The sequence below is a fragment of the Muntiacus reevesi genome, chromosome 9 (assembly GCF_963930625.1).
Source record: "Muntiacus reevesi chromosome 9, mMunRee1.1, whole genome shotgun sequence".
NCBI classification, from domain to species: Eukaryota; Metazoa; Chordata; class Mammalia; order Artiodactyla; family Cervidae; genus Muntiacus; species Muntiacus reevesi.
Genome location: NC_089257.1, coordinates 44,310,342 through 44,333,424, shown reverse-complemented (window position 1 = coordinate 44,333,424; position 23,083 = coordinate 44,310,342). Strand labels below are relative to the sequence as shown.

The window sequence follows — 23,083 nt, the reverse complement described above, 5'->3', positions numbered from 1 at the left end:
AGCAGGCGGCCTCCTCCAGCCCCTCCCCGCGCGGCCGCGGCCCGGGCACCACCACCGCCGCTCCCGCTCCAACCTCGTCTGAGCGTCGCCCCGCGGCGGTGCGGGCCAGGGCCCTGCGGGGCGCGCAGGGTGAGTCCGGGGTCCCCTGGCGGAGGGCGGTGCCGGGCTGGGCGGGGGTCGGCGGATGCTGGGGCCGCCCTCTGGGACCTGGGGACCCACCCGGGCGCAGGGATGGCGGCCGGCGAGGGGGCTGGGGACGCGGGGCTCCGCGAGGCCGCAGCGCGCCGTAGGGAGGGGCCCTCTGCTCGGCCGCCGAGGGGCCCAAGATGGCGCCCCTCCCCCACCCCTGCCCCGCGCGCGCCTCCGCCGCTCCGGGCGCGGCCCCGCGGCCCGCGCGCTCCTGGGCGGGGGATGTTGTGATGGAGAAGCTGCCGCCGAGCCTGAGCCCCGCAGCCTGAGCCACCTCCGCCACCTGGGCCTGGGGCCTCCCCGCGCAGGTAGGAGCTGCCCCTGACGGCGCCCAACCTGGGCTGTCGGATCCCTGTCCCCCGCGGCCCGCGGATCCTGCAGCCCGAACCTCGGGGCGGCCTGCGTCCCCCCGGCCAGGCCCCATCCCTGCGGGCGGCCCTCGCACCGCGTATTCCGACCGCCCTCCTGTCCGCTCCTTCCAAGGTCCGACTCTGCTAAGGTCCTCACGCCGTTCCCTCCCCGACCTTTACCTGCTGCCCCTCCGGAATGAATAGGGAGCGAGAATAAGGAACGGGCAGCTGGGGGCGGTCGGGGATGGGGGAGGGGGATTAGGGGGTGGGGGAGGAGTGGTCAAGGACTGGGAAGGGGACTGGGGTGAGGTGGGCCAGCAGGCCGCGTGAATTCCTGCAGGGACCCAGGCCTGAAATCTGTCAAGCCGCATTCTGTTGCCCTCGGCGACCGAGGGGTGTGCCCTGGGGCCGGCTGGCCCCAGCTCAGCCTAGAGGCCTAGCGCTGGCTGGAGCACTCATTAGAAGCAGTTTTCCCATTGTCGATTCAGAGGATATTTCGAATCTATTTTGAACCTGCCTGTGTGTTTCTTGCTTTCCCAGCCCCTTGGAGCCCCAGCTGGCTACACTCCTTAAAGCCAGAACCTCCTCTACGCTTTGATATCTTTATTTCCTCGCTTCCCATTCATTCTTAAAACCACTTCACTCCATCTTCTGTCTCTGGCACCTATGGAAACTGCTCAAGCCAAGGTCACTGGAGACGTCCATGTGGCCAAATCTAATGGCCACTTTTCCTGCACCTCCTTGCCATTTCTTGGTGTCCGTGGTGTGGGTCGACTCTTCCTGAAACATTTTCTGGGTTTCTCTCCTGCAGCCTTGTCTGCTCCTTCTCAGTCTCGTTTGCTACCTCCTCCCCTTTCTTTAGTTGCTGGTGACACTCTTGGTTCTTTCCTAGACTGTCTCCTCTCATTCTGCACTTCCTTCTCATATTTTATTCACTCTCAAGTCTCCAAATTTCAACTGTCAGAAATGGATACTTTCCAATCAGCTACCCAAGCTGGAATCCTGGGCAACATTCTAGATTAATCTCTGTCTCTCACCCTATATCTTATGTCAGCAAGTTCTGCCACATCCACTACCTAAGTATTTTTCAAATTCATTCATTTCACTCCATCTCACCCACTGTTGCCAAACTTAATCTAGGCTACACACCCCTTTTTTTCCTTGATTGCTTTGATAACATACCTTCTTGCTTACTTCCCCTTAATTCTCTGACATAATTTTTCTTTACTAAAAAAAACCTATCCAATCATTTATTCAACAAGTGTGCTTTGAGCACCTAGTATATACCAGTACTGTTAGGCACTGAAGATTAATGATGAGCAAAATACACTATGCTCTTGTTCCCATGGAGCTGATGGTCTAAGGGCAAAGTCAGATAAGAATAAAATTACAGATATAATAAATACCCTGAAGGGAAAGGTGAATGGTATCTTGAGAACACACAGGAGCACAAGCTAAACTGTACTGGAGGGTAGGGAGAGAGGACCGAGGAAGGCTAAGAACATGACATTTGAACTAAGCGGTAAAGAATGAGTAGGAGTTAAGCTGGGAGGGTAGGGAAAGGGAGTTCTGAGCAGAAGGGGAATCGTATGTAAATACCTTATGGAAGGAGAGAGCATGATGTCTTCAAGGAATCAAAAGAAGACCAGTGATGCTGGATGGCAAAGTGCCAAACGTGGAAGGAAGCTGAGCTGGATAATGTAGGGCATATTAAGAATTTTGATCATAAAGCCTTTGTCCTTGGTGTGGACTGTTGATGGTAGTAGATGTAGAACGTTAATCAAATCCAGAAATTTTTCTTGGATAAAAGATCGTTGGTACTTGGCGATAGATTGAATATGGGGAGAGATGGAGAAGGTGGTGTCAATGATGGAATTCCTACTTCTGGTTTATAGAACGGGTTGGATGATCATGTTATTCCATGAGCCAGGATCCTGAAAGGGGACCAGTTAGTGTGTGGGAGAGAAACATGAGTGAGTATGTTGCTTTGAGAGGACTTCGAGACATCCAGCTAGAGATATTGAGTAGAAAGTTGAATGTATCTGTCTGGAGCTCAGATGAAGGTTCCGAAATGGAGGTATACTTTTGGAAATCATCAGTTTGTAGGGGGCAACTGAAGTTATGGGCATGAATGAATACTTGTATTGAATATTGGGTGAGAATGAGAAAACAGCATGAGAATAAGCCATGAGAAACTCCAGCAGAGGAAGATGAGCCAGCAAAGGAGTGTAAGAAACCATCAGACAGTATCAAGAGTGTAGGAAGAAAACCAGGAGATATGGTGTGTGGAAGCCTTGGCCGAAACCTGGATGAGAGGCCATGGTGTCAGATGCTGCTGAAAGTACAACCAGGATGAGGACTCCAAGTATCTGTTGGTGTAAATGACACTGGGGTCATGTTGACCTTGGAAGGAGTTGTTACTGAGGTGTGTCGGGAGTGGAAGCAGGACTGGAAAGAGTTGAAGAGTGAGACCCAGGTGAGGAAATGGCAACTGTGAGAAAAGACGGCTCTTTCAAGAAGTTCATGGTGTCAGGTCAGGAAAGATTCTGTGTTTAAGTTGGGATAGAGTGGATCTCATTGAGGATCCATTGACTACATGGAAGAAAAAATGGATCAACAGTGGTTAAAAAAAGATTCCTAGAAAGGCATGAAAGGAATTTAAATGACAGGTGAAGCAATTGGTTTTGGAGAAAAGGAGAGAAATGAATAGATGCTGAGTCAGTACGTTTTTGGGCCTGAGGATGTTCCTCAATGAATTAGGAGTGGGGGAGGGCGGCGTTATCCTCTGAGAGGGAGGGGTGGTGAAGGGGTTGGTCCAAGGAGAGCTGTGTTCTTGTCTCAGGCAGGTCTTCGCTGATGTCTTGGCTAAAGTAAACCTTGGGATCCTGTAGTACCCATACAATAAGAAGTCAGGCTAAAAAACCATTGACCTTGAGCAGGATTCACCCCCTACCCCTGTGGTTTCCTGTCAGCCCCTTCAGGTTTAGTGGCCACTCTTATCTCCTCCCCTGAGGAGCCTGCCCGCTCCCTGCCTTGAGCCAGAATCCATGTGGCTCCTTCCATCCTTGGAGAGGTCCCAGGTGTGAGTAGCACCAGGAGGAGGGAAGAGGTTGGGTTCTGCCCCCTCTTGAAGATACTGAGCAACTGGTCATTCTTTGACCTTAAGAAATGAAGTGAAGGTGACGGCGCGCTCTTGGGACAGGCACTCAGGCTTCAGCCGTCACAGCAGAACACCCACTTCCCTCCCCCAGTGCTTTCTGCCCCCGTGAGCAGATGGGCAGGGCTGTCCTGAAGTCACCCTGACTCCTCAGAGTCCCAGCCTCACAGGGCACGTGCCCTTCTCAGACCACACCTCCAGATGCCAAGGAGGTCGGTGCCGAGTGCTGAGAAACCCGGCTTCACACACTCCTGCTTCAGAGGAGGGCCCGTCATCCCTGGGATGCTCCGAGCGTGGTGCAGTCATGGGGTCTTTCATCTCCTGAAACTCAGAGGAACAGCCTTTGAGCCAGGATGTCAGTTTAAGCCAACCTCCCCCCTTTTTCCCTAGATCTCAGACCTTGCTTGCCTGGGACCCCATACTACTTCCTTCTCAGGGACCCTTCAGCATTCTCCAGCACCCTCCCTGATTCTCCTTCCCCAGCCCATGGGACCACACAAGCCTGTCTCAGTATCTATTCCCAGTTAGTTCTGAGCTACCTAGTTCTTTGTTCCTCTTACCCCTCCATCCTGACCAGGGGCCCACCCTGCAGACACACGGCACACACTCTTTGGTCATGGAGTGTGAAGTTGAGTAAGACACAGTCTCAGATGTTCCATTGGAATGCGGTGGCGCTGGGCATGGTGAGACGCAGAGGAGGGAATGGGCATGTGAGGAGGGGAGAGGGGACCAAACAGGAAAGACTTACTGCTTAGGAGCTGCGGTGGCTAAGCCAGGTTTTGAAACCTGATCAGAGGTCCTCACAAAGGGAGACAGGATTCCAAGCGGAGGGATCAGTGTAAACAAAGAACCAGGGCTCGGTGGGTGTGACACGTTCTAGAGTCCACCATTCTTCCTGTGGCTGGGGCATAAGCTGAGGAGGAGGCAGGATGGGGAGGGGGTTCGAGGGGTCCCAAGGATTGGCTCAAGGAGGCTCTTGGTGATCTGCTAACGAGCGCAGACTTTATCCTAAAGGCAGCGGTGAGCCATCTAATTTTTTGAGCTGGAGGGTGACACAATCTGGTTTCCATTTTTGGAAGATTACTGTGGTTCTGGATAGAGGCAGAGCCGTTTATTTTTCTCATTGGTGCCAGTGGCCATGAGATTTTTCATCGCCCAGGGGAAGCCATACTGAGCAGACCAGCAGTCAGTTACGTGGGAGGCAGACACATGGACAGGAACCGTTTCTCATTTCTTTCACAGATGTGTGCATGGCATCGTGCTAGGGTCTGAGGAGCTAGAAATGATGGAGAGGTGAGCTATGGCACCCGCCTCACAAGCGGGGCACTGCACCCAGGAGATGGCCAAGCCTTGCCAGGCAGCCTAAACACCTCCCTACAGCCAGTGCTCAGGGTTGAGGGCTCTGCCAAGGAGGCAGGAAGAATTGAGGCCGTGGGTTCAGGGAGACAAAGAGCTTGGGGTGAACAGGGAGCTGAGAACTCTCAGGTGAGAAATTGAGGAGAAAGAACTGCAGTGGAAATGACTGCATTTCCACAGAGGATGCACAGAGGATGCAATGCACAGAGGAAAGCGTTCATTGGAGGCAAACAGTGGGGTCAGTTGCCTGTTGGGGGAGGTCACGTAGGAAGAGAGAACTCTGAGTGAGGCTATCGAGGAGGGGAGGAGAGTGTGATGGGGCCATCTAAGAGGGTCAGGATGCGAGAAAATTGAGTAGTTTGGTGAGGGAGGACAAATTGTGAGGGGGGCATCCAGGGAGTGAGCACATTACTCTGGGGGTCAGAGCAGGGGAGAAGCCTCGAGTGGAAGGTCAGGGAGACGGGGAGGGTGGAATGGGGCTCCGAGGGTGGGATCAATCCTTAGGGTGATGGGGTGGGAAGCCTGATAGGTGGAGAAGGTGATCCACAAAGGGCTTCTGAGGATGCAGGAGGGGGTTCAGGGGGCCAGGAGGGGTGGACTGTCACTGAGGAACTGGTGAGCCCCTCACCAGAAGGGCCAGTGGAGTTTGGTTGGGGCACCGTGAGCAGTGGCTGACTCATGGTAACGTGACCACTGTGTGTTTTCTGAAACTGGCAGAGGGGATGCTCAATGGGGCCAGGGGAGATGGGAGGGCAGACTCATACATTGATTCAACAAGTATTTGTTGAGTTCTTGCTTTGTGTCAGCACTGAGCTAAGCTGTAGGCATACTGCATTGAATAAAAAAAAGGCAAAATCCTCACCACCATGGAACTCAAATTAGAGTCACGAGAAGACAGTCATTAAACCAAGTAAATAATAAATTAGCTTGTCAGACAGTACTGGTGCTGGGGAGTTTGGGGACGGCTGGGAGGGGGCATGGTGGTCTACAGTTTTAGGGTATTCAGGGAAGGCCTCCCTGAAAAGGTGACATTTAGGCAAAGACGTAAGGGGCTGATGGTCCAGATCAAAGGCTCTTGCAGTGACCCAGAAGCACTATAGGTGCTGGCAGAGGAGCTGGTACCCGAGGCGAGATACTTTATAGAGACAGTCCCCAAAATGCAACTTCAACTGGTCAAAGGAGCCTTGAATTGGAGCTTGAGGCCCTTGTTTTGTGACCTGAGGGCTCAGGACCTTGCCCTGGGGTCTTGGTCTGCAGTTCATTCTCTCTTGTCTTCCCAGTCCCTCATACGGGGTGGAGTTGGGGCCCATTTGAGCCCAGTGATTTATGATGAGAGCACAGAGCTCGGGGAGCTCACAGTGCTGGGGCTGTGGGTAGCGGTGTGGCAGGAGGCAGGGAGCAGGCAGTGTCCAGTGTCTAGAACACAGGAGCTAGCGCCTCACCAGCCGCACTCCTGGTACAGTAAGCCCCAGTTGGATGAGTTGGGGGTGGGGATGCACAGAGAGCCATTGTTATGGAGTCTCTGCCATTGGGAGCGAGGGCAAAGCAGGGGCTGGCTGTGCTAGCCCTGGAAGCTCGGGGCTGGGGGTTTGGGGAGGGGGTGGACCTGGTCTGGGCCCGGCTGCTGCAGGTGGCGGTGGAGTGGGTGTGGTGGGGATGACGGACAGGGTGGAGCCCAGTTACTCTCCCGGGATGACAGCTCACAGGACACAGTGGTATGTGCTGGCCTACTGAGCGCAGGGAGCTGAGGAGGTGCAGGGCACGGGCCTGGCGCTGAAGCAGGGGTGTTGCTCTGCTGACCTGGAGGCTCAGCGTGGTCTCCTCTTCCCACTTGCAGGATCTGCTGAGGCCATGTCTGTTCCATCATCCCTGAGCCAGTCGGCCATCAATGCCAACAGCCACGGAGGCCCCGCACTGAGCCTGCCCCTGCCCCTGCACGCTGCCCACAACCAGCTGCTCAACGCCAAGCTGCAGGCCACGGCCGTGGGACCCAAGGATCTGCGCAGCGCCATGGGGGAGGGTGGTGGGCCCGAGGCGGGCCCCGCCAACGCCAAGTGGCTAAAGGAGGGCCAGAACCAGCTCCGGCGGGCCGCCACAGCCCACCGCGACCAGAACCGCAATGTGACCTTGACCCTGGCTGAGGAGGCCAGCCAGGAACCCGAGATGGCACCCCTGGGCCCCAAAGGCCTGATGCACCTGTACTCTGAGCTGGAGCTCTCCGCCCACAATGCGGCCAACAGAGGGCCGCGAGGACCCGGCCTGATCATGAGCACCCGAGAGCAGGGCCCGGACGAGGGAGAGGAGAAGGCGGCGGGGGAGGCCGAGGAGGATGATGAGGAAGAGGAGGAGGAAGAGGAGGAGGACTTATCTTCTCCCCCAGGGCTGCCGGAGCCCCTGGAGAGTGCGGAGGTGCCCCCTGGGCCCCAGGCCCTGGCAGACGGCCCCCGAGAGCACAGCAAGAGCGCCAGCCTCCTGTTTGGCATGCGGAACAGCGCAGCCAGCGACGAGGACTCGAGCTGGGCCACCTTATCCCAGGGCAGCCCCTCTTATGGCTCCCCGGAGGACACAGGTATCTTGTGCAGCTTGACGTGGGGAACGTGGGAGGGGGAGAGGGCAGAGGATGGGTCCCTCCGTACAGTGGCCGGGGTCCTCCTGGGTGGGGGTCACTGAGCCCGTGTCCTCAGTCCTCAGCAGGCCATGCCCTGCTTTTCCAGAAAGAAATGTCCCTACATACTGAGAGTGCTTGAATAAGAGGATAGACCTTTCCGTCACACACCCCCGATGAATGATGGACTGGTCTGTTTATGAGGCACTTACCAAGTACTGGCTTTCTGCTCAGTATTATGGTATTAAATCTGCACGCCAATAGGAGGTAGATATCATTAGTATGCCCATAGTACAGGTGATAAAAAATGGGCCTGGAGAGATTTCGTCCTCTCCCAAGGTCACACACGGGCTTCCCTGGTGGTTCAGATGGTAAAGAATCCTCCTGCAATGCGGAAGACCTGGGTTCCATCCCTGGGTTGGGAAGATTCACTGGAGAAGGGAATGGCTACCCACTCCAGTATTATGGCCTGGAGAATTCCATAGACAGAGGAGCCTGTCAGGCTACAGTCCATGGGTCACAAAGCGACGGACACAACCGAGCGACTTCCACTTTCAAGGTCACCCACAGTGTGAGGTCACAGTAGAACTGGGATCGAAACCAGGTCTAAGTGCAGACCTGAGCTCTTGGCCCTTATGCTGTCACCAATGCCTACAGCTGGACAAACCTAGGTGCCCTCCAGGCAGTTTTGAACAGGCGGCAGCTCCCCACAGAGGTCTATTTGGAAGGATTGGAGTGTTATGTACAGAGTACCACACTGGATGTTGCAAGAGTAATGTTTTGTCAGGAACAGGATATTGACTAAAAGGAAACAAAGGAAGAATAAGAGAATGCTTTGTTGGGATGGGGGGATAGATATTAGGACTCCAAGAATTGATCCTTCAGTGGGTCCCATTTAAAGAAGTTGAGTCTCTGCATTTGCTAGTGTTACATGGAGATGCAGATAGAGCTGAGGAGCAAAGGGCAGAGATAATGGGCTGCAGCCACAAGCCTGTGCTGGATGGTAGTGTAAGGAAAGACTCTTCTCACTCCAGGCAGCAGGCACCTTACCCCAGACTGGGGAACCTTGGCAGGGAGCAGGCAGTTCAGATGAGCGAAGGGCAGCATGCCATCCCCTTTCAAAAAACTTACTAGGGACATTTTCAGTCATATACGAAAATAGCAGAATAATGAACCTGACTTATTACTCATGACCCTGTTTCAACAATTATCAACACATGGCTAACCTTGTTGCATCCATACCCCCACCTGCTACTCCTGGGCCCCAACCTAGGCTATTTTGAAGCAAATAGATCTGTAAATGTCCACTCATGCATTTCTTTAAAAAAAAAAAATTCTTGATTGATTGATTTTTGGCTGCACTTGGTCCTAGCTGCTGCGGTGGGCGTTCTCTAGTTGAGGCAAGTGGGGGCTACTCTCTTGTTACGGTGCTCCTTCTCATTGCTGTGGCCTCTTTTGTTGTGGAGCACGGGCTCTTGGGCGCTCAGGCTTTAGTAGTTGTGGCACATGGGCCTAGTTGCCCTGTGGTATGTGGAATCTTCTCAGACCAGGGATCGAACCCGTGTCCCCTGCAGTGGCTGGTGGATTCTTAACCACTGGACCACCAGAGAAGTCTCCCAACTTGTGCATGTCTAAAATATGAAACACTTTTTAAAAATCCGGGGACTTCTCTGGTGGTGCAGTGGTTAAGGCTCTGTGTTTCCTTTCCAGGGGGGCACAGTTTCCATCCCTAGTTGGGAACCAAGATCCTACATGCATGCTCCTGTCCGCCCCCCACCCCCGTCAAAAAAATCCGAACTACTAAAATCACGCGCACAGAAATTTAACAGTACTTCCTCAATATCACTGAATATTTAGTCAGTGTTGACATTTCCCAGTTGTCTAATGAATGTGCTCCCTGCCCTTTTAAAATTTGATTCATTTCATCAGTATCCAAATAGGAACAGACCTTTTGATGGTACGTCTCACAGTTTCTTTTGATCTGTACCTTATCCCTCCATTTCTATTTTTGCTCGAAGTTTTGTTGTTTCAATTGAAGCCACTGTGTTATGTTGCCCTGGGTTTTCCATGTTGTGGATTTGAACAAGTTCCACTTCCCCTAGATTTCCCATAAACTGGCAGTGAGTTCTAGAGCCTTCATCAAATTCAGAGTTTTTGTTTGTGTTTGTATTTTGTTTGAAAGAACACTTCACAGGTGGTATTGAGTACTTCTACCAAAGACAAAATCTAATTGCCTGTCTTTAGAGGGATGTTAGCGACCGTCAGTGATCATTGCCCAGATCCCCTTTATAGGGAACTGCTGCTACTCCACTCCAGCTGGTTACTCATAGGGTTAGGTATGGGTAAATGTCGTCTCAGTGGAGCCAGTTCTTCAAGGGAAACTGAAAACTAGATGTCGATGTGAAACATACCAATTTCTAAGTGTTAGCAACCAAGTTTGTTTTTTAAAAAAGTACCACACAGGCCAGACAAAGTCTGTCTGAGGCTTACACCAGTCTGCAGGCAGCTTGTTTGCAACCTCTGCCTTAGGGGGTGTCAATCAGGGGCCAAACAATGGAGATCCTGGTTGCTCTGGAGTCCCTGGATGGTCACTATGGTGGTCGCTCCTATGAGCCTTCTGAGAGTGGGAGGACAGAACTGCTCAAGAGCTAGGAAGAGTGTGCCGGGTGTGGGCGGTGACCTCAGCAAGGGAGCTGGTGTGGTGAGAGGATGGGCAAAGATCAAGGTCTGCTGGAGGCAGTGGAGATCGTGAATCTCAGAATAGGCTGCATCACTGCCTACTCTCTTATGACTATTGCTATGACCAGGAAGACCACAGAGGACGTCTGGTCTCCTGTAGGAACGTGGTAGAACTGAGCAAACATTATTTTCTCTTTCCCACCCTAGAATCTCCACAAGGTTGTTAATTGAATGCCGAAGTATATGAATGAATGGATGGATGGATGAATGATGAGTGAATGATGAATGAATGAACTTTCCTACCTGCGTTGGGTTCATACTCAGTGCCAGGTCTTGTCCTAAATGCTGAGAATACATACTACAAGACAGATATTCCTGCCCTCATAGCACTCAGTCTAGTATTTTGACAGAAGTAAATAGGTAGTTTGAGCCCTGGGGTTGAGGAGGTGCAGGAAGAGCATGATAATAGACAGGAGGTGGGTCAGTTTTGAGAAGGGACCTTTACACTGATGCCCAGTAGGTGGTGCCAGGTGAAGTTTGAGGGAATGGAGGCTGGGATCAGAGAGGATAAGGGGCATGTCCCAGGCAGGGAGAGAGACCAGGGGTGTGGGGAGTGGTCAGAGGTAAGGCTGAGAGGCAGGCAAATAGGGGCTCATAAGGTCCTACAAACCTGGTGGAGGAATTTGGTTCTGTCCTGGGGGCAAAGAGAAAACAATTAGCGTATTCAACTGGAGAAGGTTGTTAGCATTTTGGAACAGTCATTTGGGCTGTAGCATGCAGTTCAGATTCAGTTTAGTTCAGTTCAGTCACTCAGTCGTGTCTGACTCTTTGCAACCCCATGAATCGCACCACGCCAGGCCTCCCTGTCCATTACAAACTCCCAGTTTACCCAAACTCATGCCCATCGAGTCGGTGATGCCATCCAGCCATCTCATCCTCTGTCATCCCCTTCTCCTGCCCATAATCCCTCCCAGCATCAGGGTTTTTCCCAGTGAGTCAACTCTTCGCATGAGGTGGTCAAAGTATTGGAGTTTCAGCTTCAGCATCAGTTCTTCCAATGAACACCCAGGACTTATCTCCTTCAGGATGGACTGGTTGGATCACCTTGCAATCCAAGGGACTCTCAAGAGTCTTCTCCAACACCACATTTCAAAAGCATCAATTTTTCGGCGCTCAGCTTTCTTCACAGTCCAACTCTCACATCCATACATGACCACTGCATTTCAGTGCATTGGAAAGGGCTAAATAGGAAGAGGGAGACCAACTTGGGAGGCTGTTGCAGTGACCTAGCTGGACTTTGGGAGTGAGTAGGGGTGGGGAAAGGGAGAGCAGGTGACTACATCTGGCTTAGCCAAGGAGGCCTGTGTGGGTGAGTGAATGATACATGAACCTTTGAGTGCGTGGGGTAGTGCCTGAATGAACTGGTGCAGGAGTGAAAGTGTGCATTTCTAAATAAATGTGTGTTTGTGGAAGCAAGGACCGGGGTGGGGCTGTGCTCAGAGGGAGATGTGCCAAGCTCCAGAAGGGCCTCCCAGATGGTCCGGGGGGAGAGCGGCCCCTCCAGGACAGATCGGAAGGATGAAGCTCTTTGAGGCAGGAAGGTGCCGACTGACAGGGATGGCAGATGGATTGGTGTGTGTGACTCAGTCAGGAGATGGTGACCTGGTCCTCAGGTTCAGGGGTATAAGACCGTTCAGGAAGAAGAGTGTGGCTCTGGGGGATACAGTTGCCCTGGGTGTGGTGTTCTTGGAAGGTTTGGCGGGAAAGCCCTGAAGATGGTGGAGGGTCTCTGGGGAAAAGCGGGCATTCTAATTCCCTAGGGTCTGAGGGGAGAGGAGGCCGGGGGGAGGGAGGCAGTAACGGGTACCTGGAGGCTGCATGGGCAAGAAGAGCCCCTCCTCTGTGAGGCCACTTCATTGGAAGCTGAGGGCGGTGAGGCGCCTTGCCAGGGTGACTCTCGCATCAGGTACACAGTCACCTTGGTGTGGCCACGCCCACTTCCAGCCCTCCTCGCCTGATTGCCCAGCAGCCTGGGTCTGGGGACTGACTGCCTGTCCCTCAGTGCTGCCTCTTGGACCAGTCAGGATTCCTGGTTTCCCTGGTAACGGGAAGCACGTCAGCAGTCTGGGCGCTCCCAGCCGGTCCTGGTGCTGCGGTTGCCGAGGAGACGCTGCAGCCTAGCTGGGCCCTGGCAGGTGAGGGGGGTTGGTTCTGGGAAACCCCAAGCCCAGTCTCAAGCTTGCTGGGGCCCAGCCCCTGAAGCCCACTCTCCCACTTGAACTGCTTGGCAGATTCTGGGCAGGGGCGGGATCCCTGGGAGCCTGGAAGCCACACCCTGTTCGCACGGAGAGCTCTAGGCTTTGCAGGGCCCCAGGTGGCCGGGGTGTTCCCACGAGGTTGAGCCTCCTGTCATCCCTAAGGCTGGGCTTGACTGTGGCACTGAGGTGACTGCTGCGGGGGGGTGGGATGGAGATTCAGGATTGGGGGAGGGGATCTAGGATCAGAAAGAAGAGATGTGAGCAGGGAATGCTGGGGTCTCACAAGCCGTACCCTCCATCCCCACTCCAAGGGGATTCCCTCCCCTTGTGGTCCTGGCCCCTCCATGGAGAGCTCCAGGTGGGGGAGGATCCTGCCTGGCAGGCGCACTGCCCTGGTGAGAAGTGGGTGGGATGAGCTGCTCTCTGCAGCCCAGCACCAGGCTGTGAGCCCAGCTGGCCGGGCTGGAGGGGCTGTGAGGAGGCAGGGTGGAGCAGGAGGGGCTGGGAAGGAGCGCCATGTTCTCCCAGGACTTCTTCCTGGCAATCCTCCTGCAGGACAGTAGCCCAGGTGAGGGACAGCACCATGTGGGGCGGGGCTGACCGGGAGCACAGACGTGGTGGAGGCGGGAGCTGGGCTGCGGGGCTGAAATGGTGTGGCTCTGCTCGGGGAGGGGAGGGTATGTCACAGGTGTGTGGTGTGCATGTGTGCATGAAATGTCTGCACGTGTGTGTGGCAAGAGTCAAGGTGTCTGTGGTATCTGCACACATGTGGCAGAGGTTGACACATGTTGCGTGTCTGAACTTGCATTCACTGTGGGTGTGGTACCCACACATGTTTTGGGGGCATTGTGGAAGTGGTCTCTGCACGCATGTGTGGCAGGGTCTAGAATATACATCTGTGTGTGCACACGCCTTTGTGGATGGTGGCTGCATTAGTGGGTGGATGGAGTTGGCGTGTGTGTGTGTGTGTGTGTGTCCCTGCACATGTGTGTGCACCTGAACGCAATCCCGGCCATCTGTGTGGGTGTCTCCTGTGTGTGCACACCCTTGTGTTTGTGGGGGCTACACAGGTGTGTAGCAGAGCTTGTATATGTTGTGTGTCTGTGTGCAAGTGTGTGTGCAGGCGCTGGTAAGTGTGTGCACTTGAGATATGGATATGTATGACAGGTCATTTGGGGTCACTCAACCTCCTTGCCCTCTCTCCGCCTCCCTCCTTCCCTCTATGTGGCCACATTAGCCAGGAGCAGGGCCCAGGAGGAGACCTGAGTCACATCCCCTGCTAGTGGCCCCCCATGCTGTGACTCCAGACTTCAGGCTCTAGGCAGAAGCAGGAATCTTGTGTTGGAGCCCTTCCCTCACCCCTTCTCCACCACTGGGTCTCAGGAGGGGACTGGGCATAGCACCCACGATTCTCCTTAGGTAGGCAGACACTCACCAAGACCCCCCCCCCCATCCGGCAGATTCCTTTTGGAACCCCAACGCCTTCGAGACGGATTCCGACCTGCCGGCTGGATGGATGAGGGTCCAGGACACCTCAGGGACCTACTACTGGCACATCCCAACGGGGACCACTCAGTGGGAGCCCCCGGGCCGGGCCTCACCATCACAGGGGAGCAGCCCCCGAGAGGAGTCCCAGGTGAAGCCCACAGGCCTGATGGTTCTGACCTGGGGTGGAGGGGGTTGCTGCTGGAGCAAGATGAGCCAGCCACTCCTTGCTCCCATCCCTGTTCCTAGCTCACCTGGACCGGCTTCACTCACGGAGAACGCTTTGAGGATGGAGAATTTTGGAAAGTGAGTGAGGGGACCTCCTTCACGATGGGGGAGCTGGAGAGAGGTCATCGTTTGGGTCCTAATTTCTCTTTCCCCTTCCTCAGGACGAGCCCAGTGAGGAGGCCCCGATGGATTTGGGGCTGAAGGACCCCGAGGAGGGGATGTTGCCTTTCCCAGCTCAGAGCCTCAGGTGAGTGGGCTGGCAGTGGGATGGGTCTGCCTGGAAGGGGCCTTGGGACAGCTCCCTCTTCGGGGACCTGTACCAAGTGTTACCATCTGCCTCCAGCCCGGAGCCATTGCCCCAAGAGGAGGAGAAACTGCCCCCACGGAATGCCAACCCAGGGATCAAGGTGTGTTCAAGGCAATGCCCCTTCCCAAGTTGGGCCCCCGTGACCAAGAGAGTCCTCGGGTCTGATTCTGGGGTCTTTCTGGTCTTACAGCTCCCCAGGTCCTGAGGTTTTGCACTTTCAGCACAGACCCTTGTGTCTGAGCAGGAGGCACTTCAATTTACAATTCAGGCAGCCCTGTGGCTTGGCAGGGGGTCCTTCCTGGCTGGGCTCAGGTGCTTCCTGCCTAGGGGTCTCCTCTGAGACCATCAGGCCTCCTGCCATCCTGTCCTGTTTGTAGAGCCTCTAATGTCCTCCCACCTGCCGTGCTCTGAGTCGGGAACTCCTCTGGTCTCAGCAGAGTGCCCTGTGTCCTGGCTGGGGGCTCTTCTGGGTTTCGACCAGACCCTCTAACTCCCACCCCCTCTTTTGTGTCTGGCAGTGTTTCGCCGTGCGCTCCCTAGGCTGGGTGGAGATGACCGAGGAGGAGCTGGCCCCTGGCCGCAGCAGCGTGGCAGTCAACAATTGCATCCGTCAACTCTCCTACCACAAAAATAATCTGCACGACCCCATGTCTGGGGGCTGGGGGGAGGTGAGCTGGCAGGGTGGCAGGGCGGCGGTGAAGTGCAGAAACTGGGAGAGCTGGGAGAACCAAGCTGCCCCTCTGCCAGGGCTGGGGAGGGAGGTGCAGACCCACCAGGCAACAGTCTGCGAGATGGAAGTGTGACTCTTGATTGGGAGATGGTTATTTAACAGCGATGGGGTTGATGATAAAAGGAGTCACGTTGAACATGACAGATGTGAGCTTTGTTAGAGTGAAGCCTGCAGGGTAGCTGGTCCCTCACCAAAGCGAGGGTCCCAGACCAGTGGCTCACGGGCCTCAAGCTGGAAGTGGCAAAGATCAGCCACCTTCCCGGCTGGGGCACCGCTAAGCATCTGCTTCCTGGGCCTTCAGGGAAAGGACCTGCTGCTGCAGCTGGAAGATGAGACACTGAAGCTGGTGGAGCCACACAGTCAGGCCCTGCTGCACGCCCAGCCCATCGTCAGCATCCGTGTGTGGGGCGTCGGGCGGGACAGCGGAAGGTGGGAGCAGGGCCGGGGCTCTGGGGTGGGGGCTCAGCCAGCAGTCAGAGCGAGGCTCTCCTCCCTAACTCTTTTGTTTGACTCTCTTGTGCTGCCGGACCCAGAGAGAGGTACTATGCCTAATTTACCCTGACTGTTCCTCTCCCCACCCTGGACAAGATGCAGCAAAGCGCCCAAGTCTCCCTAGGCTGTGCTCGCCCACCCTCCCCGACCTCGGCATGCTTGCCTGTCTATCCTCCTGCCAGAGGGCAGTGCCCGCAGGACAGCGACCCGAGGGCAGACGGATGTGGAGGGCGTGGGTGGGCGGGAGTGAGGCTCGGGACTGAAAGTCACTGGGAGACACTGAGGCGCCCCTACCCCGACAGGGACTTTGCCTACGTAGCTCGCGATAAGCTGACCCAGATGCTCAAGTGCCACGTGTTTCGCTGTGAGGCACCCGCCAAGAACATCGCCACCAGCCTGCATGAGATCTGCTCTAAGGCACGGCCCCCTTCGCACCCTGGAGTAGCTGCCACCTTTGCTCTACAAGGACGTGGGTGGGGTCTTTGAGTGGGGAGAGGGTGGGCTCCAGGGTTACGAAACCCTGACTGACCCGCCCTCCCTCTTCCCCCATCCCCTCCGTTCCTCAGATCATGGCCGAAAGGCGCAATGCCCGCTGCTTGGTAAACGGACTCTCCCTGGACCACTCGAAACTTGTGGACGTCCCTTTCCAAGGTCAGTGTCACAACCCCGCCAGGTCTGTCTCAGTTTTGTTGGCAAAGTTGGGGGGACCCAAGAAGAGGCACAAGTTCCTGGGCAGAGTAAAAATAGTTCCTGGGCAGAGTCTCCATAGTAAAAGGGAGACTCAGCACTTAACCTGGTGGTCCAGGGGTTAAGACTTCATACTTCTAATGAGGGGGGTGTGAATTAGACCCCTGGTCAGGGAACTAAGATCCTGCATGCCATGCAGAGTGGCCAGAAAAAAAAAAAGAAAAGTGGAGATTCAATTCTTGGAGTCAAATAAGTGGAGGGACTTTGGTTAAAGGGAGGCAGGGGAGGGGTGGAGGTGGGGCCTTGGCTGTTCAGCTTATGTCCTGGTGGTGGGGACTGGGAAGACAAGATCTGTCCCTGTGATCCTCTTCTTTCCTCCTGCAGTGGAATTCCCAGCACCTAAGAATGAATTGGTACAAAAGTTCCAAGTCTATTACCTGGGGAACGTGCCTGTTGCTAAACCTGTTGGTATGTGTGTCCTTTGTCACCCAGGGGCCACCACCTTGATCTCAAAGCCCTTCCCCCACCCTCTGCCTCCCAGTACCTCTTTTACCAGACCTTCCTCATGCTTGATGTTGCCCTGCTCTTCAGAGCGCATCCCACCTTCTGTGCCTCTGTCCCAGCTTCTCTCTGTGTCCTGGCTTCCCTGAGTGTGAACCAGTGAACCAGGCATATAGGGAGACCCATTCTTGAATCCCCTGGTAAAGCTTTGGTTAGGTTGGGAGGTAGGTCTTCAGTGACTAAAACGCCAGAGCATGCAGGAGCTGTATTTGGTATTACAGCACCAATTATGGACTGTGATCATCTAGAAAGGAAGCAGTGAGCATATTTATCAACATGCTTTGTGTTGGTAAAGTACTGCCTTATATGTCACTTAATTCTTGAGGGTCCTGAGTTTTGGATTATGATGATAGCCATTTTATAGTTAAGCAAACTGAGGGTAGAGACTGTTAAGTTCACTCTGATATTTCTAGTACTTTTACAATACCTGTTATTTACTTGTTCATCCACTTAGCAAATAACTATGAGGCCTACCATCTACCAGGTCCTGAGAGAACAATGGCCCCAGCCCTGCTTTCATGGAGGTTAGAGGAGATTACGGTAGAAAAAAAGACAATTAAATCAAACAGTCACACAAATGTATAATTACAATTTGAGTCATTTTACTGAAAGAAAGTAGCAAGATGCTGTGGAACTGTGTAACAGAGGAGCTTCATTTAGTCTGGGAAGTCAGAAAAGATTTGAGAAAGTGACATTTGAACTGAGGTCAAAAGTAAATAGGATCTAATGTGCCCAAATGGGATGGAGACAGGAATAAAGTTGGGAAAGATCACTCCAGACAGAGTGAAGATTGGTGTGAAGATCCATCATGAAAAGACAAATGTTAGTATTTCAAAGGCATTGAGAAAAGCAGTGCCAGGTGAGGCCAGGAGCTCAACAGCGGTCAGACCCTGCAGGACCTCATAGGCCATGTTTATGATTTGTTCTTCATCCTCAAGTGTTAAGAAGCTATCAGAGAGTTTTCTGGAGTGCACTTGGAATAATCATTTTAATTTTGTGAAGGCTTCCCTGGTGGCTCAGCTGGTAAAGAACTCTCCAGCCAAGGCGGGAGATGCTGGAGATATAGGTTTGATCCCTAGGTTGGGAAGATCCCCTGGAGAAGGAAATGGCAACCCACTCCAGTATTCTGGCCTGGAAAATTCCATGGATTGAGGAGCCTGGTGGCTACAGTCCCTGGGGTCATAGAGTTGGATACGACTAAGCACACATGCACGCACATGGAGAAGGATGTTCAGCAGGTGGAGGCGGACGTGGGGACCTCAGGAGGACCTTGCAGTCGCTGTGGCTGGTGTTGAGAGTATCTTGCACTGTACTGGGGCTGAAGAGGAGTGTGTGGATTCAAAAGGTTATTAGATGATTGAAGTCAACATGCCTTGGTTGGATGTGGGGTGAGGGACAGAGGCCTTAAGGTTGACCCCTGGCTTCCTGGCTTTTGGCACTAACTGGATAGTGGTGCCATTCTCTAAAGGTAGTAGGTACTGGAAGAGGCCAGTTTTGGTTTGGAGATTTGAACTCAATTTTAGGCATGCTCAGTTTGGTGTGTCTTTGGGAAGGTGCGTAGCAAACTCAAATTGGCAGCTGGATTCATAGAGGAGAGGACTGGGCTAGAGATACAAATGTGGGCATCGTTGGGTTAGAGAGGTTATCAAAGCCATGAGTCTGAAGAAGATTGACCCTGGAACGTGGGCAGCCACTGTGAGAAGGGATATTAGGCTAGGCCTGGCTGTGAGCCCCTTCAACATTTAGTGGACAGGGGAGGAGCAAGTGTGAGGTCAGAGGAAAAGAGAAGGCTTCAAGAAATGGTCAGGTGTCCTGCCAAAAGTCACTCGGGAAGAACTCAACAGTATTTGGTGAATGGATAAACAAACACACAAACAAAAGAATGCTCAGGTGAGAGCCCAAGAGATGCTGGACTGAGGACTCTAACCCTGGTCATCTTCAGTTCTCTGCTCTTCCCGTTACACCATGCTGACCGATGATCAGCACCATTATATTCAGTGAGGGAACCCTTCTTAGGGTGGGGATTGAGCTGGGGTGGAAGGAAGGTCTGGATTTGCAGAGAGGAGTAGACTGGATTCAGAGGCACTGCCACAGCTGTGGATCTGGAGGTGAGAAGATGCGCGTAGGAGAGCAGGAAGGCCTTGTGACTCCGCCCTCCCCTTTGTGCTGCTTCCTCCTCCCTTTCACCCTCAAGTTCATGACTCTTCCAGTTGTTGCATCACTCCCTTATCTACCTGCCATTCACGTAGCCTCTCAGTACGGTAAAGAAACTGTCTGCAGCCCCTGATGGATCCTCTGCTGTCCATCAGCTTAGTAGGTCTGCTCTGTAGAAGCCAAGAGTTTCACACGGTAGTCCCTAAACTCACTTTATCATGCTTTATTTATGCTCCACTTTTAACCTGTGCAAGTTTAACATTGACCTCTCCTGAAGCTGCAATATTCACTCGTTAATCATCCATCCATCAATAAATGACTACCTAGTGCTTGATTTGTGCCAGGCACTGGTCTAGGTTCTTGGTATATGTTAATGAACAAAACTGCCTTTAAACCAAGATTCCTGCCTTTAAGTAGCTGTCATTCTTTTCAGAATAGATGGGCAATAAGTAAATTATATAGTATGTTGGAAGGCTACAGTTGAGACCTGAAGCGAAGAGCCTACTCATCAGAAAAGACTATGATGCTGGGAAAGATTGAGGGCAGCAGGAGAAGGAGGCAACAGAGGATGAGATGGTTGGATAGCATCACCAACTCAATGGACATCAGTTTGAGCAAACTCCGGGAGATAGTGAAGGACTTAGCAACTGAACAAGAATAACGGGGGTTGGGAGTTTGGGGCTGGGATCAGGGTGTAGGTTTCAGTCCTGAGCTGTTACCAAATACTACAGAGTCTTTCCAGGTCACCTAGTTCCACTGTTGGCCCCACCTCCATGGTGATCCTCCCCACTCTGGGGCCAGGTGCCACCTCCACAGCTCCATCTGCTTATTAGGCAGTCTGACTTTGATGTCTGGTCTCCACATGACTGGCATCAGTGTCATTCACATCTGAACCGTCTGCGGGCTGCCCTCACCCACCCACTCCTTCTGTGTCATCACCTTTCTGTAGCTTCTGGGTTGCTGGGTTATTATACCAGTTTGGGTACATTTGCCCATTTGCCTTTCTCAGACATCTGGAATTCCTTGTCGATAAGCCCTGTGCTAGGACTGGGGACACAAACAATGAAGCTTGATTTCTGTCTTTGAGATGGCCATAGCCTGGTGTAAAGAAGTTCCTAGCAGTTACAAGATGTGCCAAGAGTTGTCTCAGCAGCTCCCTGTCTGCCTGCAGCAGGGAAGGCTTCCCAACTGGAGGGCCTAGGTGAACCCTGATGCATGAGAACTGGGAGTTTTGCAGACAGTCAAGAGGGGAGGAGCCCTCTGGAGGGAGGCTTTCCCTCAGTCACAGTCTGTCCCTCGAGGGCATTCTCTTCTTTTACTTTGTATTTCCCATCTGCCTAGCTGGGCATTTGCCAAGATTAGATGTTAATAACGCTACATAAATCATTTGATGCTCAGGGGGCAGTAAAATATGAAGCTTGACAGGTCAGATGAGGCCAGTTTTTGGAGGACTTCATGCTTAGGAGAGAAGTTTGGCTTTGATCCAGTCAGAGGTAAGATGAGCAAGGCCAAGGTGAGGGAGGACTTTGGGGGAAGGCATGTTTTCTGCCCTCAAAGGGTCCACGTGTTCTGTTCCTGGTGAGAGCCCAGAGGCACTGACAGGGGCAAGCGGACCACCGTGTGTGCTTTTGCATTGGCATCAGTCACTTTAATGTCTTCACTGCAACCATACACAGATGACACAACCAGCTCATGAATAGTGCAGGGAGCAGAACCTATGCCCCATGCCATGTGCTCCTGCCCTGGTTCTCTGCTGAGTACCAGTGGCAGTGGGATGCATGGATGCATGGGTGGAAATGTTATGGGTGGAAGTGTTTAATGACAGTTAACATTGGGAGGTAATGGAAACATTGTTACAAGGGCAAATTGATTGATCTAAAAGCCAGGAACCTTGGATTCCTTGGCTTTTGCATAAATCATAGAAATTACTGAGTGCGGAAAGATATTGACAGCCCCTCTGGTTCTGACTATAGACAAGGGGCAGGGGAAAGGCCTGGCTAAGAACCCAGGCTCTGGAATCAGACTGCCTGTCTTCAGATCCTCATTTCTCAGTTGTGACCTAAGGTCAATTATCTGATTTCTCAATATAAGCTTCAGTTTCCTTAGCTGTAAAATGGTGATAAAGGGATCTATTGTGAGATTGTGTATGATAGTGCACTCTAATGTCATAACATGGTGTGACACATGAGACAACATTGCTCAAATGGAAGTCTTAAAAAAAAAAAGCCAAAAGCAAAGCTTGCATCCTGGGGTTTTAAGGACTGGCGAGAACTGGCCTATAGGGGCTGATTTAGGAGTGTATAAAGCACTGAATGTGGAGAGCAAGGTGTGGGGAGGATAGAGCTTTGGGGGTCAGTCTGCTTAGAAGGCTGGAGGAAGAGACAGAGTCAGTGAAGCAAAGCAAGCTTAGGATTCAAGATGGAAGAGACTAGAAAAGTGCCAGGTCACTGAAACCGTGGAGGAGTGCACCAAAGAAGGGTATCTGTGCCACCTAGTCCAGGGCTGTGGGCAGGTGAAGTAGGGGATGGGGCAGAGACCCCGGGCTTGGCTGGGCAGAGCCGGACAGCCTAGCGTAGAGCTGGGGTGTCCTCTGTCCACCACCAGCAGTGCCATGTTCATGTCCTTATCTTTCAGGGGTAGACGTGATAAATGGGGCCCTGGAATCCGTCCTGTCCTCCAGTAGCCGTGAGCAGTGGACCCCAAGTCACGTCAGCGTGGCCCCTGCCACCCTCACCATCTTACACCAGCAGGTAAAGATGTGGGTGGAGCAGGTATGGCAGGGCCCTGCCGTGGAGGGGAAGGCCGGCAATGAGGGGAAGGGCCGCCAGGAAGATGGACGCACCCAGTGGAAGAGGGTTCGGCCATCCTTTTCTAACTGGTGCCCCTCCCCGCAGACGGAGGCAGTGCTGGGGGAGTGCCGGGTGCGCTTCCTGTCCTTCCTGGCCGTGGGCAGAGACGTCCACACGTTTGCATTCATCATGGCTGCCGGCCCAGCCTCCTTCTGCTGCCACATGTTCTGGTGCGAGCCCAATGCTGCCAGCCTCTCGGAGGCCGTGCAGGCTGCGTGCATGGTAAGCGGGGAGGGTGGTGGAGCGGTGGCGCCCAGCCCACTTGGGGCAGGCTGCGGCGTGACTGCGCCTCCTGCCTCTGCAGCTCCGCTACCAGAAGTGTCTGGACGCTCGCTCCCAGGCCTCCACCTCCTGCCTCCCAGCGCCCCCAGCCGAGTCCGTTGCCCGGCGTGTGGGGTGGACCGTCCGCCGGGGCGTTCAGTCGCTGTGGGGCTCCCTCAAGCCTAAACGGCTGGGGGCCCACACCCCCTGAAGCCGTCCATGCTCCCTCCACCTGCTTGCATTGGGCCCCAGGGAACTCAAGGGTGTGGGGTGGGGAGGGGCCCTGCAGGCTATTATTGGACTTCAGGTCCCCCACCCAAGAGCTGCCCTCCCCAGTAGCTGGGGTTCCTCACCTGGGGGCTGGGAAGGGAGATCTAATTCTGCAAGTGACAATATTGGATTGAGAGAAGAGGAGCAGGAAGAGGAAGCAAGGCCAGCCCCAGCTCTCCATCCCCACGTTTCAGGTGGAGCAGGAGGAACTGGTTGAGGCCAGGCCCCATCTTCATAGGATCCTGCTGGGGCAGAAGTTGGGGGGGGGACTGGTCCAGGCATGGGTCCTCTCCCCTCTGCCCTGCGGGCACCTCTGCTGTACTGATATCACTAATAAAGTCTGCCCTGCTGAGCTGTGTGCTTTTCTGTGCCCGCAACACACCATCACTCCAAGAACCCTCCTCCTTCCATTAGGATCTTGTTCCTGGGGCCCCCTTGCCCTCCCCACCTCAAAAAAAGAAACTG

General features: G+C 53.8%; 1 protein-coding gene across 2 annotated transcripts; it reads left to right on the top strand.

The window, feature by feature from the left end:
* On the top strand, window positions 1-22,963 carry APBB1 (amyloid beta precursor protein binding family B member 1). Of its 2 annotated transcripts, none has more exons than XM_065944608.1 (14): window positions 1-129; window positions 6,890-7,621; window positions 14,055-14,230; window positions 14,329-14,385; window positions 14,469-14,554; window positions 14,651-14,714; window positions 15,133-15,282; window positions 15,646-15,773; window positions 16,139-16,253; window positions 16,403-16,487; window positions 16,908-16,991; window positions 21,873-21,988; window positions 22,133-22,309; window positions 22,392-22,963. In XM_065944608.1, the coding sequence occupies exons 2-14, from the start codon at window positions 6,904-6,906 to the stop codon at window positions 22,557-22,559; spliced, it is 2,124 nt and encodes a 707-aa protein (XP_065800680.1). In that variant the 5' UTR covers window positions 1-129; window positions 6,890-6,903; the 3' UTR covers window positions 22,560-22,963. The 2 variants fall into 2 exon arrangements, with proteins under 2 accessions (XP_065800680.1, XP_065800679.1); XM_065944607.1 differs by lacking the exon at window positions 1-129 and adding an exon at window positions 213-497.
* The last annotated feature ends 120 nt before the right edge of the window (window positions 22,964-23,083 follow it).